This window comes from Penicillium soppii (genome assembly GCF_028829465.1).
Source record: "Penicillium soppii strain IBT 18220 chromosome Unknown utg000003l, whole genome shotgun sequence".
Lineage (NCBI taxonomy): Eukaryota > Fungi > Ascomycota > Eurotiomycetes > Eurotiales > Aspergillaceae > Penicillium > Penicillium soppii.
The window spans coordinates 1,393,992-1,409,045 of NW_026643233.1; the positions used below are offsets into that span (position 1 = coordinate 1,393,992).

Genomic DNA, 15,054 nt, shown 5'->3' on the forward strand with positions numbered 1-15,054 from the left:
GCAATGGTCTAACAAGTATAATATAAGCTTCACATTCATCATGCGCAGGAATGGCAAGACCTTTATCAGCCCAGTACCAATGATGAGCTTCAATTGTTCTTTGATCGGTATACAAAAGAGATACAAAATGACTGGGAAAAAACCCCCAGGGTTCGAATCTCTCTTCTGCAATTCAATAGGGTACTAGTCCATTCTCATATTCGAAGATTTTTTGTGCTCAGGAAGCGATCACGAACGTCCCATGTGATGACTGGCCGTTGGCATCAACTGAATATGAAAAGCTGTTTCTCAGTGAGAATCAGTCATTGACAAAGACTGCACTATCAGGTGGAGGGAGCATTTCCTACCAGTCCGACAAAGTCAGCCTACAAATGGACAGTGACTGTGAGGAACTCTCTTTTCAATACAAATTCCCGCACAGAGCCTGTGTTGTAGGCTGCGCTCGTGCTGTTCTATACATGTCATGCAACGACCATGATGATATGGATGTATTTGTGCAAGTGCGCAAAGCGGACACAGATGGCCGGATACTCCAAAACGTTAATGGTCCCCTCAGTGATCTGAAAATGGCTGAATCTGACGTTGATTCTGTGAATCCATTGAAATACCTTGGTCCAACTGGTATCCTCCGGGTCAGTCATCCGAATATTGATTTTAATCTATCCAGCACAACCTGGCCTGAACATGATTACTCTGGAAAATCACCTATCCCTCGAGGACAAATTGTACGACTGGAGATTGGGCTTTGACAAACTGGCAGTGTTTTCGATGCTGGCGAGAGAATTGTTCTCAAAGTGTCCGGCCATAACATAACATTGGCAGAGTTTCCTCAATTACGGGGAGCACTCCGGATTGGAAATATCGGGAGACATCACCTTGACTTCGGAGGCTCCTATCAAAGTCATTTAATTGTCCCCTTGGTTGATCTGCCGCTAGGAGCTAACGAGACGAAATAAAGCGGTACTCGAGAGACAAGGTCATGATGCGGTTGTAATGGACGTCTATTGAATCAACTTGGAAGAAGACTTGTTGCAAAAGGCGAGAGTATCGAGGGAGGTGTCCAATGTGTCGAATTGAGAGGTATTAAATACCGCTAGCACCTTCCGAGACGTGATTATTCAGTGTACCTGATCCACCAGCGATAGTCAGACAGGAGTTTAATTCCTCAATCAGCTCATTCAATTGGTCCATTCCGTACAAGCATGGACAAAAATCCTACGATGCATTACAATGCATTCAATTTACAAGCGAATTGCTTTGAAGTACCATGCAATATACATAAACAACAATACACCTCAAAGCAACAGAGGTACCCCGGAAAACTTCTCAATGTAGACTAGTGTCTCTTGGCGGGGCTGGAGAATCATCGGAAGAGTGTAGGTGGTTGCAATAGTTTCGAGACGTACTATATCACTATTCCGGACACTTCAAATTCTTTCCAGACTATGGACTGTGTAGACCGGTCACCGTTTGTTAAGCAAAAGAGCCTTGGTTGATTGAGATGATAAGGATGGTGGCGGCCTAAGGCCACCACAACAACATACCGGCGCTATACAAGTAAATTTCAAAACAGATTACCCCATAGACACTCACACATTGTGTCTCGGCTCGTACCCGCAATCGCCCTAATCCGTGTCTAGTTACCTACAAACATTTAAACAATCTCGGGAATTGGATGTGCTTATCATTCAACATTCAGCTACTACAGTCACCCTCAATTACTTGGCTCAAGCAACTCTTTCCGTTAAGCTGTATCAAGCGTTGAGAGTGATCATTGCATCTACGTCATCCGACGCAATCGTGCATAAACTGACCCTAACAGGCATTTCGGATTTGGCAGACCTACACTGTAGGAACAGCGGGGTTGCGAACATTATTGCCATTTCAGCCAGCCACATCGATCGTCCTGAGGGCACAGAATCGCGGAATGTCAATTGATTCCATTCTCAGTAGGCAGATTTAAGCATCGAAACTCCACCATCTAGAGTACTATATATCTATCAGGTGAAACACATCGAACTTGAGTTGCCATCGTGTCGATACTTACTGCAAACGCGGCATACAGCCGACTTCGAAGATTCACGGGGTGATTTATTCTTCCTGATCTATGAGTGTGGGCTGTGGAGCTGTGTCAGACTATGGCCCAGCACCACTATCTCGATTCACCGACAACCTGCATGATGATGGTGCACTGCATAGTGATCATCCATACTCTTCCCCAAATTGTTGGGATCTGAATATATTGCATATGACGTGGCATCGGCAACGGCAAATGGTATGATAGAAATTATCGATCATCGATCATGCAGGCTAGTGAGAGACTAGTTTTCGGGTTAAAACCCCCTCGCTCATCCCTTTCAGTTTCTACTCTCACTTTCTCCCAATCTGCTACCATTTCATACTCGAACTAATCGAACACCGAAAAACATGGTAAGTGCGGATAACAAGCTCTTCATTGTTCATTACTGACAACTGTAGCCTCTTCGATACAGCAAGGATGAGATCAAGAGGTGGAAGGAGGTTTTCAAAGCCGCCGTAAGCTTTCGTTCTGTACAATCCATTGAATGATTCATTCTAATTTTCTATATATCTAGGATATCAACAACAACCGTATGTTGCATTGTATCCATTTAGTTCCAGAGTTTGGCCCAACTTACTCACATAAACTCTAGACAAGATCAGTACGGATGAACTTATCGAGGGTGCTAAGAAGAATGGGTTTGAAATGAGTGATGAGGAGGCAGCGGAATTTATCAAAGAATTTGACAACAATGCCAATGGAACAATCGAATTTAGCGGTAAGTTATCGTTCCTTTTCGTTCCACTGTATGTTTATTGACCATTTGGCAGAGTTTCTCAAGGTTCTGGGCGAGAGAACCGAACATTAAGCCCGTTCCACGACATATCCAAGCGTTTACGTCACAGGAAATATGGGAAAGTGGGCGATCATGATTCTTTCAAAGAGTTGTTACTGGTTTAACTAGGATGGAGGGATCGCGGAGGCTTATGGTAACCGGTTTGAAACGTGAACCGACTTTGAAGACCAGGTTGCATCGATACCTAGTCTTGCGATTGTCATGTGTATACTTCTTAAGATGCTTTCTCCAAATCGCAGCTTGTTTGTTAACGTTTATGTACCTCTTTGCCTTATTGCCCAGACAATCTGTCCTGGCCGTGCAATCAAGGTGCCGGCGGTTGCGAGTGGCTTTAATAGGCTCACATCGACTCTCCCACCTTCCCTGGTGGCACTAAGGCTCTCCAATGTTTCACTTGCAGCATTCGATGGATTTATCCTGTAGGCTAAACGTTTTCTTTGTATTTGAACCCTTTGTCAGTTTCTTCCTCCATTTTATACCGAATGCTATTGGAAACGCTTGTTCTGCACCGAACATGCTAGCATGTATCGATTGCTTTAGCCTAGAGCTTATCTTAATCATTGCTGAGCAACATGAATGCGACGATATCTTCAGCTTCGATGTAGTACCCGATAATAAAGGGACAATTCTCTTATGTTCTTTATCAATTGTTCCTCCCGGAACCAAGTTTATCTTTGAAGTCGACCTAGCCTTTTGGCATTGCTTGATATCTTACGCCATTTGGTCTTTGGCCTTTTAATTGAACCTTTGGTGATTTGGCCCGATTATCTAGGACTATATCGACTTCATGATCTACTTCACTGTTCACTATACTGGGGTTGCTTACCCGATCCTTAAAGCGCTAAAGAAGAGAATATCGAATCATATTGATGAGCAGAACTACTTCCGATTGACCGGTCTGGATACCGTATAGTTGAATCGAATATTTCGAAATGCGACTAATTGTCGAAGTGTTTTTGTTGATGATCGGGATAGACCTTAGGGGGCTGCTATCATTAAAAGAGAAACTGGACTCTACCTATCCTCGAGCGTATGAAGTGATTGTAGTAAGAGCTACCTCGAAAAAAAAACAGTTGTAAATGTTCTCGTCGCTATGAGTGCGAGTGAAGTTCTGACCACGATCTTGGAATCAATAATGGAAACGAACGAGTATACGTGCACCTTATGATGCTCTTTCTTCCCTCATCCTGCCTATATCATGCACCGTGGGTCGTGAAACTTACTGGATTGCAGCTTATATTGGACCCCGGCTACGAGGATGTGCGGTGGATTTGGTCCAAGCCTCTCGGAGAATACATTATGCTTTTGACGTAGCTAGAATGTCTTGACTTATATAGATGCTAATACATATGTAGATAACAGTATCCTATTATATCACTCAGCAGTTTTGTGCAGCTTAAATAGGCAATGCTTAGCAGAATTATGCTAGCGTGGGACCTATGGGATATGGGACCAAAGTTTCAAAAAATCCTATGGGATTCGGCAAGGTCTAGCAACGCCCAAAAATACTAAGAAACATAGAGACTCGCAAACTTACGGTATAATACGAACCGGGATCGAATATAGCTCGGCGTAGTTAAACAAGGGTAAAAAAACCCTACTGATAGCACTTGAAGGAATAGAGAGGAAGGAATAACGAGCGGACGTACTGGTTGATTGCTAGTCGTTGGCTGGTTCACTCCATCGCGGCCTATTATGGACTGCACCCTTGGTCTGTCACGGTGGATGATCGACGAGAAGCCTATGTCGGCTTCCGACCTCCAGTACTAGGAAGTCAGACTGGATTTGTTTCCCATACACTGTGCCACAACGCTTTGATTAAGCCCGGTGATGAGTTTCCTCGGCCTCTCCATGCGCAGGTCTAAGCTGTCCTTTCTTCTCTCTGCTTTCAGATGGCACATACGTTTCGCCGTTTGGGTAATGTTGACGGATATTGTCATCATCTCGACCTAATTTAGGTGGCTTGTTCACTGTTACATAGATTTATGAACATATTTTTTCGGTCGCATTCATGTTGCTAAGGGAAATCTTCTCGTAGGTGCATATCCCTTGACTTGGATGACATCACAACAGCGGTCAATGAGGACTGCGTGTTCGATTTCCGAGGTTCTGACGATCTGGAGTCATGGGCATTTATGGTCGGGAATTACATATAGACAGGATAATGTCTGACAAGTCTTGGCTTTCCCTTTCCGTTTTAGTGCTCACCCGTTGCCGCTTTTTGCTCACTGCCACCCCTGAGTATTGTATAAGCATTGTTCTCGCTCAGGGTAAGCTTACCTATGATGGGCTATGAAAGTGTTCAATGTTTGCACTTTCAGTGACTAATAAAAATAAACTAACCTTAGAAAGTTCCAAATACAGGCAAAAGCTCAAAAAAAGAAGTAGCTTCGCATTTCTAAGACAAGCAAGTATCAAGTTGGGCATCCCCTCCGAAATGTGCGAAGGGCTATGGGCTCTAGGGACATTGACATTGACGTACCTAGGTAGAAGCACTACTAACGCTTGAAAACGACAGGGGATCCGAATTTGGAACATAAATATATGTTTCCCATCCCCAAGCCTTCCAAGTTCCAAATTGGAAATTATTTACTCCTAACGGTTGATATCGTACCCCCACACAACTTCCCCGCAATATCCCCTCAACTTCCCCATAATTCAAGTTCGACCCTCGAATTCCCCAGCCGAGTGAAGTTCATCTGGGGAGCTGTACCTACAGCAGAACATTGAAATGGAAATGCACTTTCCCCAAACCTTATTTGAGTATCGTTGTGGGGACACATTTGGTCTTTGGGTGCTGTATACTACGATAAGGGATCACCTGTTGATAAATATGTCCGATTCCAGATTCTATCGTCCGAAAAGAAAGCCGGGATTTTTGTTGCGTTAGCTTCCAAGACAAATCGCCACAATGGGCTTTAGCAATGGATATATCATGATCTTCTACGTGGCGCTGGGTACGTTCATCCCCAACTTCAAACTACCATCTGCAGGGCTAATGGAAGGTTGAAGGATCATTCACTTATGGCTTCAATAACTCTGTCATTGGTTCTGTTCTGGGACTGAAGTCATTTTTGGAATATTTTGACCTCAGTTCGAACGCTGGAGACAGTAGTTCAAACTCTATCATTGGCGCGGCTTCGGGTCTGTTTGCAGGCGGTGGTGCTATCGGTGCCATGCTCTTAGCATGGCTTGCCGACAAAACAGGTCGCGTGCGGTCTATGCAGGTGACATGCGTCATTTGCATAATATCCGGTGCTATTCAAGGTGGTTCCGTTCATATCGCCATGTTTCTGATAGGACGTTTCCTGTCCGGAATCGGTGTCGGATTGATGGTCACTCTTATTCCTATATACCAAAGTGAAGTCTCTCCCACTGAGAGCCGGGGACGAATGGTGGGGAGCCATGGATTTTTGATTGTCACGGGCTATGTATGAGGTCGCCTTTCGTTTCTTGCTCTATCCTTCCGCAGCTGCTTGCAAAAAAAAGTAATAATTTGAACCAGTCACTGACTCAACCGCAAGGCTTTTGCTGCATGGACAGGTTTCGGTTGCTATTTTTCTCCCCTGCCGGAATTCCAGTGGCGGTTTGAACTCTCTGCCCAAGTCATTGCACCGGCCTTGCTTCTCATAGGGTCATCATGGCTTCCCGAGTCCCCTCGTTGGTTGATTGATCAAGACCGACACAATGACGCTCTCAAAATCCTTAGGCAACTGCACTCAAACTATGACGAATCGAACGAGGAGGACCCTGCTCAGCTTGAGCTGGATATGATATGTGCGCAGTTCACTCTCGATCAACAATTTTTGGAATCTGTCGGAAAGTGGGCATTGTTCACTAAGCCCTCTTATCGAAAGCGATTATTCTGTGGATGTTTCACACAATTCATTGGTCAGTCTACGGGTGTTTTGGTAATCAACAACTACCAAGTAATGCTCTACAACTCCCTCGGACTCTACGACTCAATGCCACTGCTATTATATGCGGTTTATTTGACTTGGGCATCATTAATGAACTACATGTCAACCTACATCATCGATCGGGTGGGGCGAGTGCGTCTAATGATATTTGGCCTTATTGGCGGCACTGTCGCTGTCATTTGCGAGGCTACTATGGTTGCTGAGTTCTCAGGTACCCATAATAAGATCGGTAATGGCTTCGGCGTTTTCTTCCTCTTCCTCTTTGTCACATTCTACGGCGGCTGTCTTGACGCCACAACATATGTGTACAGCGCGGAAATATTTCCAACTCATGCACGGGGACTAGGTATGGGACTTTCGATCTTTACGCAGTTCTGCACCACTCTGGTTTACACCCAAGTTGCGCCAATTGCCTTCAACATAATTCAATGGCGCTACTATCTTATTTTTATCATCTTGCCGATCATTGGAGCAGTCTTGATGTTGTTCACGTTTCCAGAGACGAAAGGATTGTCTCTCGAGGACATTTCTCGGGTATTTGAGGATGAAGGCGATGCTGTTGAATTGAGTGCTCAAAGGCCAGGCAATGAGTCGGAAAAAACTTCTGTTTCTCACACCGAATTTGTCTGACTTGTGATTCCAGTCAGGCTTTTAAGTTTGTTGTTTGCATATTCCAATTTCAATTCCACTCTGTCTGTTATAAATTTTATGTTTTTTTCAATCCATAAAGCTTTCGCGGATGAGGACCTTAGTTAGAATTCAATTTGTGATACAAAACCTAAGACCCCGAAGATCAGGCTGGATTCCATTATCGTTTTTGGAGTGGCAAGGTAGGGTGGCTAGAAATGTATTACATACCTCTACGAAAGTACATAGTGCGCAGGCGAAAATGCCTTGGTTTGCAATAACCATCCGACAAATGCTCCAGGGCTTCAAGATTCGACTGAGCCGCTCAGCCACATCGGGTAGCACCTTGACTTGGATCTTAGATACCTTTCCTGCGAGAAGTACATGCTATCGGAGGTGAGCGAAGCTGTGTTTCCACCCATCTCAAATAATACGTACAAAATCTTGGAAGGCTCCAGTTCCAACCAAACATGAAATTATGGTAACGAGCTATAATACAGGGTACACACTGCCTATCCCAATAATACTCAGATCTGTCTAGCTGTAGCTAGGCAAAATGTGGCAAGCCTGTACGTTGAGTCGTCACTTTTGTATGGCCCTACAGGCGGGATGGAGGCGATCGAAGAATATTACAGAGGATTCATGGGATCAAACTCGGCAAGACCACCATCAAGCCAGTGAGAGGTATAGTTCAGATCAATGTCACAAGAAAACGGGTCTGCCTCAAGAAACAAGGCGTCTGATATATTCATGACGGAAGGATTGGTCAGACTAGTAGTCGGTTGTTCACTGGAGGATGAAACGATTCTTGGGGTTTTCAAGTCTTGATTGCCGTTGAAAAGGGGCTTTGATAGGTTTCTATTGTAATTTAATTAGTCAAAGCCAAGCCCACGGAGAAGGAACCCTTACTTAAGCCAAGGAAACTCATTCAACAAATCTCCGAATTGGAGTAGCTCATCTGTAGCACTAAGTGCATCTTTTGCGCATTTCATGACATCGATGCTGAGAGCTTTTCCCGTTGTGGGACCAACATGTTCCATCTGGTCAAGACAATGGATTCCTTGATTGACATAACCAAATATGCCCTTGCTATAATCGGGGTCGGTATTATGGCCAAGGACATCATAGAGCACGGTCACGCAGGCCGCAATCAGAAATGCGGCCACAGAAGTATCATTCCGTATGCCAGGGAACCGATTGAACATGCAATCGCTGCATATCGTAATGATTTCTTTTGCCGCGCTAACAGAAGCTCCGATAGATTCCTCGATTCTCATGATATCGGCAACATCTTCCTTGGCCTCTTTTTTGGATGCAAAAAAGCTAGAAAAGACAAGCGCTGGCCGATGCATTATCATCCGTATCATATTATAGTTCATACCTAAGTGAGCGCGCTGTATCTCTTGCCATTCCTCGCCAATGGGACTTGTTTCATCAAAGAAATTCAGATACTCAGGCAGACATTGTGCGATTCCATCGAGTATCAAGTCACATTGCAGGGTTTCGCGTTTCACATTCAGGAGATCTTCCCATGATTTGGCGCTTGCTGAAGAGTACACAGCTTTGGCTACTCTTTCAGCCAGTCGCCCTATCTGGGCCATGGATCGAATCCAGGCACACTCTTTCTCGGGATGAGAAGTGTCAACATCCAAAATTGAGCTTGAGTGCGGGATACCGGGAAGATCCTCAGGGTATGCAACGTCAATGTGATCATCTACCAGACCCGATGGACGACCAGTGTATAGGGCCGACATCCGTTCATTTGTGTAGATCACCCAAAAGGCGACACGTAGACGATGCATGTTGAGACTATTTCCATTTGCCACTTGGCTCCTATTGATTCCTATGGCAAGCGCGACACGAGCGGCGTGTCCTAGAAGGAGATAGGAATCATTGGGACGCATTGCCTGTAGCCCATCCATGGCCTAATTCATAGTTAGAGGGGAAAAGTACTTTAAAGCTTTCCCACTATAGCTCAGCTCACCTTGAGCATCAAAAATTGGATAACTTTAAAGCTAGGTTCTTGGAATGTCATCGCGAAGTCATTTGTCTGCGAAGAGAAATATTCAGACCACTTTTCCAATATTTCTGGTGTCTCGTGGATGGTTGGCTGCGAAACTCGAGCACCTAGACTTAATACCATGAACACGATTTCCCTTGAGGTGTTATCCCTTCGACAGCCAGGGCTCTCCCAAAGGGACTCCCAGCTGGCCATGGTATCGGAACGGCAAAGGATCGGCATTAGAGGGTGGATGATTCTAAAATACGAGTTCAAGAATGCATCTCCCCGATCTTTGTTTATAAAAGTTTGCCCTGAGAGAATATGTGAGCAGCTCCCATCGAGTTTCGGGGAAAAGATAAAAGACTCCAAGCCCCATCGTTGTAAGCCATCGGGTATTGTGTTGTTGTGCTGGTCATTGGGTGTCTGGTGTGTTGTTCGATAGATTTTCTGATAAACACGCTGAATGAAGTTGAAATGGGACGATGGCCCTACATGAAAGCGACGTTCAGATTTTGGGCACTAGACTAAAAGAAAACCCACTTCCTTTACACTCACCATAGAACTGAAATGAGCCTGTCCTGGAGTTAGATACACCTATACCAGCACGCAAATCCATTTGTCTCTTGATTCGAGCTGGATAATACCCCGACCGATGTGGAGTTGCTGATTCGGTTGGTTCTGTCGGAAGTTTGGTGCGCAGGCGTAGATCATGCGAAGGCGTTACAGGCTTTCTTCGACGAGACGCTCGCGGTGGCCCGGCGCGATAAACACAAGATATTCCATGCTGCCAGCAGTTTGGACAAGGTTGTTGCCCATTGCACTTTACCTTGCGCACTCTACACATTTCACAAGCAACACCAATTCGCATGCGAGGAACAGTCGCTGCGTAGGATCCATTTTCTTGGTCCATGCCCGTGAGATTCGGAGACAGAGAACAGGAGAGACCAAGAGAGTATCGGCAAATGCAGGGAAATAAATGAAAACATGAAAATTGTAGACTTTCCTAAAGAAAATTGACATACGTTTGCGTCATGGAATTCCCCGATTTCCCCAATAATATTACTAATCGTGCTCCGCGGCACTCTACCCTCAACATGTGTAGTACATATTCTTCAAACCTCAAAAATCGAGATTTTGCGCAGAAATTTCGGGGAAAGCGGATAACAACCCTGGCAAAATTTCCACGTCACAAGCGTTCCTCCAAGGTTACAAGGCTGGACTAGAAGTTTATCCAGAGCCGCCCCATAATCTACCTAGTAAAGACTTATTTCATGTTTCCAAGGTTGGGAACTATGCTCGTTCTATCCTAATGAAGTTTTTGAGCGTCAATTGGTCAAGAAATTCTAATTTTCTTTTAAGGTTCTGGTGAGACGTTTGGTTTAAGTCTCTAAATGGATTGATCCATTACAAAGTGCTGTACTGCAAGCTATCGATGGATGTTGCCTAACATTATACACATCGAAAAGAGGAAAATTTATCAAACCTATCAAACCCTGGTATTCTTAACACCTATTTTTCGAATTTTTCCGCCCATTTCTCGTCACCTCCAATGTAACGAAACACCACCCGAGAATCACGATCGAAGCATTCGGGATCATTCGACGCGGCCTCGTATGTTTTCAACCCCCGATTTCCCAACGCTAGAGTGGCTCCTACACTTTCCGCCATATTCATCGCGAGGGAAAAATCTTTCTTCATCAACTGAACTTTGAAACCCCCTTCATATCCTTTACTTGAAGGAGCATCGTGGACAATCCCTGGGCAAGGATTGAAGCGATCACAAATGGCGTTCTGGGCCGTGCCTGCGGCAAATACACGCGAAAGGACCCGTGGATCTAAATCTGCTTTGATGCCCATGCTCAAAGACTCGGCACTTGCAATGGCGATGAGCCCCGACAGGTAGTTGTTGCATAGTTTAGCCGCCAGGCCCAGCGAAGGCTTTCCACAGGGAATTATTTGCTTTCCCATCAGCCCAAGCAACTCTCTGAGAATTTCAATCATGGGGTCTTGTTCAGAGCATCCTAGGAAAAAGGCAATTGTGCCCTTCTCTGCCCCAAGAGTTCCGCCGCTGACAGGAGCATCATAAAACGAAGCGGATGGGTGATGCTCAGCAATGTGTTGCTTCACTAGCAAACTGGTTGCGATGTCGATTGTAGAGCAATCGATGAGAACACGGTCCTCTAGATCGATGCTAGCGACACCGGTTTTCTCATCCAAGTAGACAGACTTGACATGGGAGCCTTCCGGAACCATGGAAAGAATGAATTCCTGTCTTTCGTATCAGTAACAAGTTCCTGTGATCCTTGGCCTTTTCAATAAGATCCGGGAAGAGAGGGAAGCTTACCGCGCTTTCTGCTACTTTTCTCGGCGAAGTGCATCCGACAATTTTTCCGGGGTATTTGCGCACCAGTTCCTCAATGGGAGGCTTGGCGACATCGAAAATAGATACTCGGGCGTGGTCAGGCAGTTTTATTGCAAGTTGTTCAGCCATGTGCTTCCCCATGGCGCCGAGGCCGATAAAGCCTACTTGAGTGAAACGCGACAAAGCCATAACGAAGGGACGGTTCGGTGTTCTCAGTATAGCGATTAATACAAAGACAGAAAGATATCACAAAATATTGAGTCTTCGTGTCTTTTTATTCATTGTAAAATCGTCGATTCTCGCTCATTGGAGGTCTTATATTCATTAACGTACCTATTTAGTCCATGCAAGTGCGGGTTCTCTTGTGGAGAAACCCCAATAGCCCGGAACAGGACCCGTGGGGGTTTGGGGAGCGCGAAAATGGAATTGGGGAAACTCACGTCCGCACCCATTGACTGGAAATTCCCTTTCCGCCTTGGGCACCCAACATATGCGGATGAAATAATTGCTTTACTCAAATTTTGCAAACGAACTTTTACGGATTCTTCACCGTGCCATGGAGTTCGAGGAGAACTCTTCAAAATTTTGATGTCATCATGTCAATGATTCCAAGTCATATGAAATCCAGCGTTGATTACTTTCAAGCAGTAAACTGACGATGGAAAATGGTTCAGACTCGAACACCACCAGACATTTCAGCCCTTGGGCATTTTGTTATGATGCCTTGGGATTCAGGCCCCTAAATATGCCTTTTAACTGGTGGTTTTTCTGTAGCTCGGCATTCTTCCTTCTTCATCCATCAAGAACTGACCTTGGTTTCTGCTGTCCATATTCTTCGGCCCTTCACAGAAGCCCGAAGACATTTTGAGTGCATGGTGGTAACTGGCACTAGAATACAACTCCTTGGATACCTGATAAGTAGAGATATTGAAACACATATGTTACATGGTTGCTTCAAAACAATATAGCCCTACTTCCAAGCGGGAGACGCGTATCATGAAAAAGTTGTTGAGTGGCTAGTACACAAGGCTGGTCGGGGTGTCTGTCCATGCTTCCGGTTACTATTATACCAATAGAATCCCAGAGAGATCTCCAAATATCATGATACTTAGTATTCATGGATGCAGCTACTATCATAGCTGTCCATTGCCGATCATAGTAGTTATGATTCCCGGTTTGAACATTGATGGTACAGATTGCACTCACAATTTTCCTGAACACTTGACAGTAGATACAATGTGATCAATAGCTTCGATCAAATGGGGTACAAATATAGCGGGATTCTCAGTTGCAGGGAAGTGCCCGAGGTTAGGCATCCGTTTAAACATTGCCCCTGGGATTTTCTTGGATGTATCTTCCGACATTTCTGGCGTGTTGCTCCAGTCATACTCTCCAGTGAGAAAGAAGATAGGGCATTTTTGCGTATCAATAGCTTCCACTCGTCCACGACCATCCCATCCGTTGAAATAGAAGTCCAAATCACCGTGGTAAATTCCGTAAGCTTGAGCGCTATATGTGTGCCAAAGAAGCTTACGATTCTCCAACGGCGCAGTGGGACACATCATCTGAAAGAAATGCCAAGTCAGTCTCACAGAGATCGTGTGTATAACGTTAGGATTACAAACCCCATAGACCCATTCGGGGTTAAAGGTAGCACTGTTAATGATAGGAGACTTGTCATGCCACTCTCGGTGCATTTCAACTCTCTCGCAACTATAAAAATAAAATCAGAACAAGGCCGGACATTTAAATGGTAGGACAGAAGTAACATACCCTTGAAGGGGAATCGTTCCGCACACCCCAACTTCATCCGACCGAATGGCTGCAGCAATGCAAGCCTGTCCAGCCATGGAAGCCCCACAAAGAATGGGTCTCTTGAGTTTTACAGATTTGATCACTGCTTTAATACACTCGATATAGGCGTCTTCACTATTGAAGTGTCCACCAAGAGGGTAGGCGGGACTTGGGAAACTGCGACCATGCGAAGGCAAATCAAACGCAGTCATAGTACATCTGGCTCTCATCCTCGGATCATTCATGACTCCATGATATTGCCGACTGTCAGAGCCTGCAGTATGTAGAAAGACTATGTCTTGAGGGCCAGTTCCGCTTTGCTCATAGAAGATTTTGCATTTTCCCCATGCCTTGGTCTCAACGAGAGCGTAGCGCCCGACCAAAAAGTCTTCCTCCAATTCCGGCTGGAATGAAACGTCATTGGGACCACAGAAAGTTTCATGAAGAACCTCAAGCGCAGTCCGCCAGATATGAGCGTAATTGGCAAAGGCCAACTGATCACCGATGACCTCCACCCCTTCTTGTCGGATATTCTGTCCGTAGAGTGCCCAGTAGCTCTGGTAAGGCATAACTGGGTTTTTCTTAAACAGATTCTCCCATTGGACGGGCAATGCTGAGAGCGAAAAGAGAGCCTCCGTGTACAGGCCCACTCGCGCGTAGGCAGCTCCGTGGTTGAAAGTGAAGACAATTGCATTGTCACTGCCGACGGACTTGATGGAGAAACAAATATCTTCAGGGAGATGTCCGGTATTGGTGAAGGCATTGAAATTTGGATCATGGTTGATGGCCTCATTGAACTTCTCTAGGCTTCCACCCAGTTGAAGAGGTAGATCGTGCCACGGATGTTCAAACATTTTGAAATTTGTATATAGGAAGAAAGATTGTATAGAGCAGAAACAGGGGAATAAGTGAATATTGCTTCAAGGGAGGAATTCTTCAGTCTCAAGTATTCGATATCACGGTTAACCGGACCTCGAATGTTGTATTGTGTCCCCAGGAGCGGGAAATTATGTGGAGTAGGTTTAGCCATTGGGGTAAGATTACGGGGGAGGCCAAATCCCCCATGCATTATGCATCATCAAACCTGCGACCAAGGGGCTCATGTGCCATGGCTATTTGCGGGGCAACGGGGTTGAGCAGTTCAAGCATTTGGTACTTACGCTCTGTTGGTGGATTTTCTCTGTCTTGTTTCTCTCGCGCGAAGAAATTAATTTAATGGGCTGTCTGGAACCAAAATTCGAATCCGTACAGATAGCCATGAGACTCAAAATGTTCGGTCTTTATATTGTATAATCTACTCAAATTCTACAGCGATGAACCACGATGCTTAGTGTGAATATGAGGACATTGAATTCAACAAGGCATCCCTATATCTACCTTTGCTAAGCTTGAAACCAAATCCAAGTGTACAATGTAGATAATCACCAGCAGAATGGTGTATTAAGCAGACATGGAGCATCACTGGACACTTCC

General features: G+C 45.1%; 6 protein-coding genes across 6 annotated transcripts; 3 read left to right on the forward strand and 3 right to left on the reverse strand.

Moving 5' to 3' along the window:
• Positions 1 to 458: 458 nt before the first annotated feature.
• Positions 459 to 682, forward strand: N7529_002663 (uncharacterized protein; the record flags this gene model as incomplete). Its single annotated transcript, XM_057238191.1, has 2 exons — positions 459 to 632; positions 668 to 682. The coding sequence occupies 2 exons, from the start codon at positions 459 to 461 to the stop codon at positions 680 to 682; spliced, it is 189 nt and encodes a 62-aa protein (XP_057100802.1).
• Positions 683 to 2,248: 1,566 nt separating this feature from the next.
• Positions 2,249 to 2,888, forward strand: N7529_002664 (EF-hand domain-containing protein; the record flags this gene model as incomplete). The annotated part of the gene is made up of 5 exons (XM_057238192.1): positions 2,249 to 2,275; positions 2,479 to 2,535; positions 2,595 to 2,610; positions 2,673 to 2,798; positions 2,851 to 2,888. The coding sequence occupies 5 exons, from the start codon at positions 2,249 to 2,251 to the stop codon at positions 2,886 to 2,888; spliced, it is 264 nt and encodes an 87-aa protein (XP_057100803.1).
• A 2,899-nt stretch (positions 2,889 to 5,787) lies between these two features.
• Positions 5,788 to 7,426, forward strand: N7529_002665 (uncharacterized protein; the record flags this gene model as incomplete). Its single annotated transcript, XM_057238193.1, has 3 exons — positions 5,788 to 5,833; positions 5,889 to 6,307; positions 6,401 to 7,426. The coding sequence occupies 3 exons, from the start codon at positions 5,788 to 5,790 to the stop codon at positions 7,424 to 7,426; spliced, it is 1,491 nt and encodes a 496-aa protein (XP_057100804.1).
• Positions 7,427 to 8,052: 626 nt separating this feature from the next.
• Positions 8,053 to 10,335, reverse strand: N7529_002666 (Zn(II)2Cys6 transcription factor; the record flags this gene model as incomplete). Its single annotated transcript, XM_057238194.1, has 5 exons — positions 8,053 to 8,281; positions 8,333 to 8,804; positions 8,850 to 9,348; positions 9,408 to 9,913; positions 9,981 to 10,335. The coding sequence occupies 5 exons, from the start codon at positions 10,333 to 10,335 to the stop codon at positions 8,053 to 8,055; spliced, it is 2,061 nt and encodes a 686-aa protein (XP_057100805.1).
• A 599-nt stretch (positions 10,336 to 10,934) lies between these two features.
• Positions 10,935 to 11,976, reverse strand: N7529_002667 (putative 3-hydroxyisobutyrate dehydrogenase; the record flags this gene model as incomplete). The annotated part of the gene is made up of 2 exons (XM_057238195.1): positions 10,935 to 11,693; positions 11,770 to 11,976. The coding sequence occupies 2 exons, from the start codon at positions 11,974 to 11,976 to the stop codon at positions 10,935 to 10,937; spliced, it is 966 nt and encodes a 321-aa protein (XP_057100806.1).
• Positions 11,977 to 12,989: 1,013 nt separating this feature from the next.
• On the reverse strand, positions 12,990 to 14,435 carry N7529_002668 (alpha/beta fold hydrolase; the record flags this gene model as incomplete). Its single annotated transcript, XM_057238196.1, has 3 exons — positions 12,990 to 13,352; positions 13,413 to 13,500; positions 13,561 to 14,435. 3 exons carry the CDS (start codon positions 14,433 to 14,435, stop codon positions 12,990 to 12,992), a joined length of 1,326 nt encoding a protein of 441 aa, XP_057100807.1.
• Positions 14,436 to 15,054: the final 619 nt, after the last annotated feature.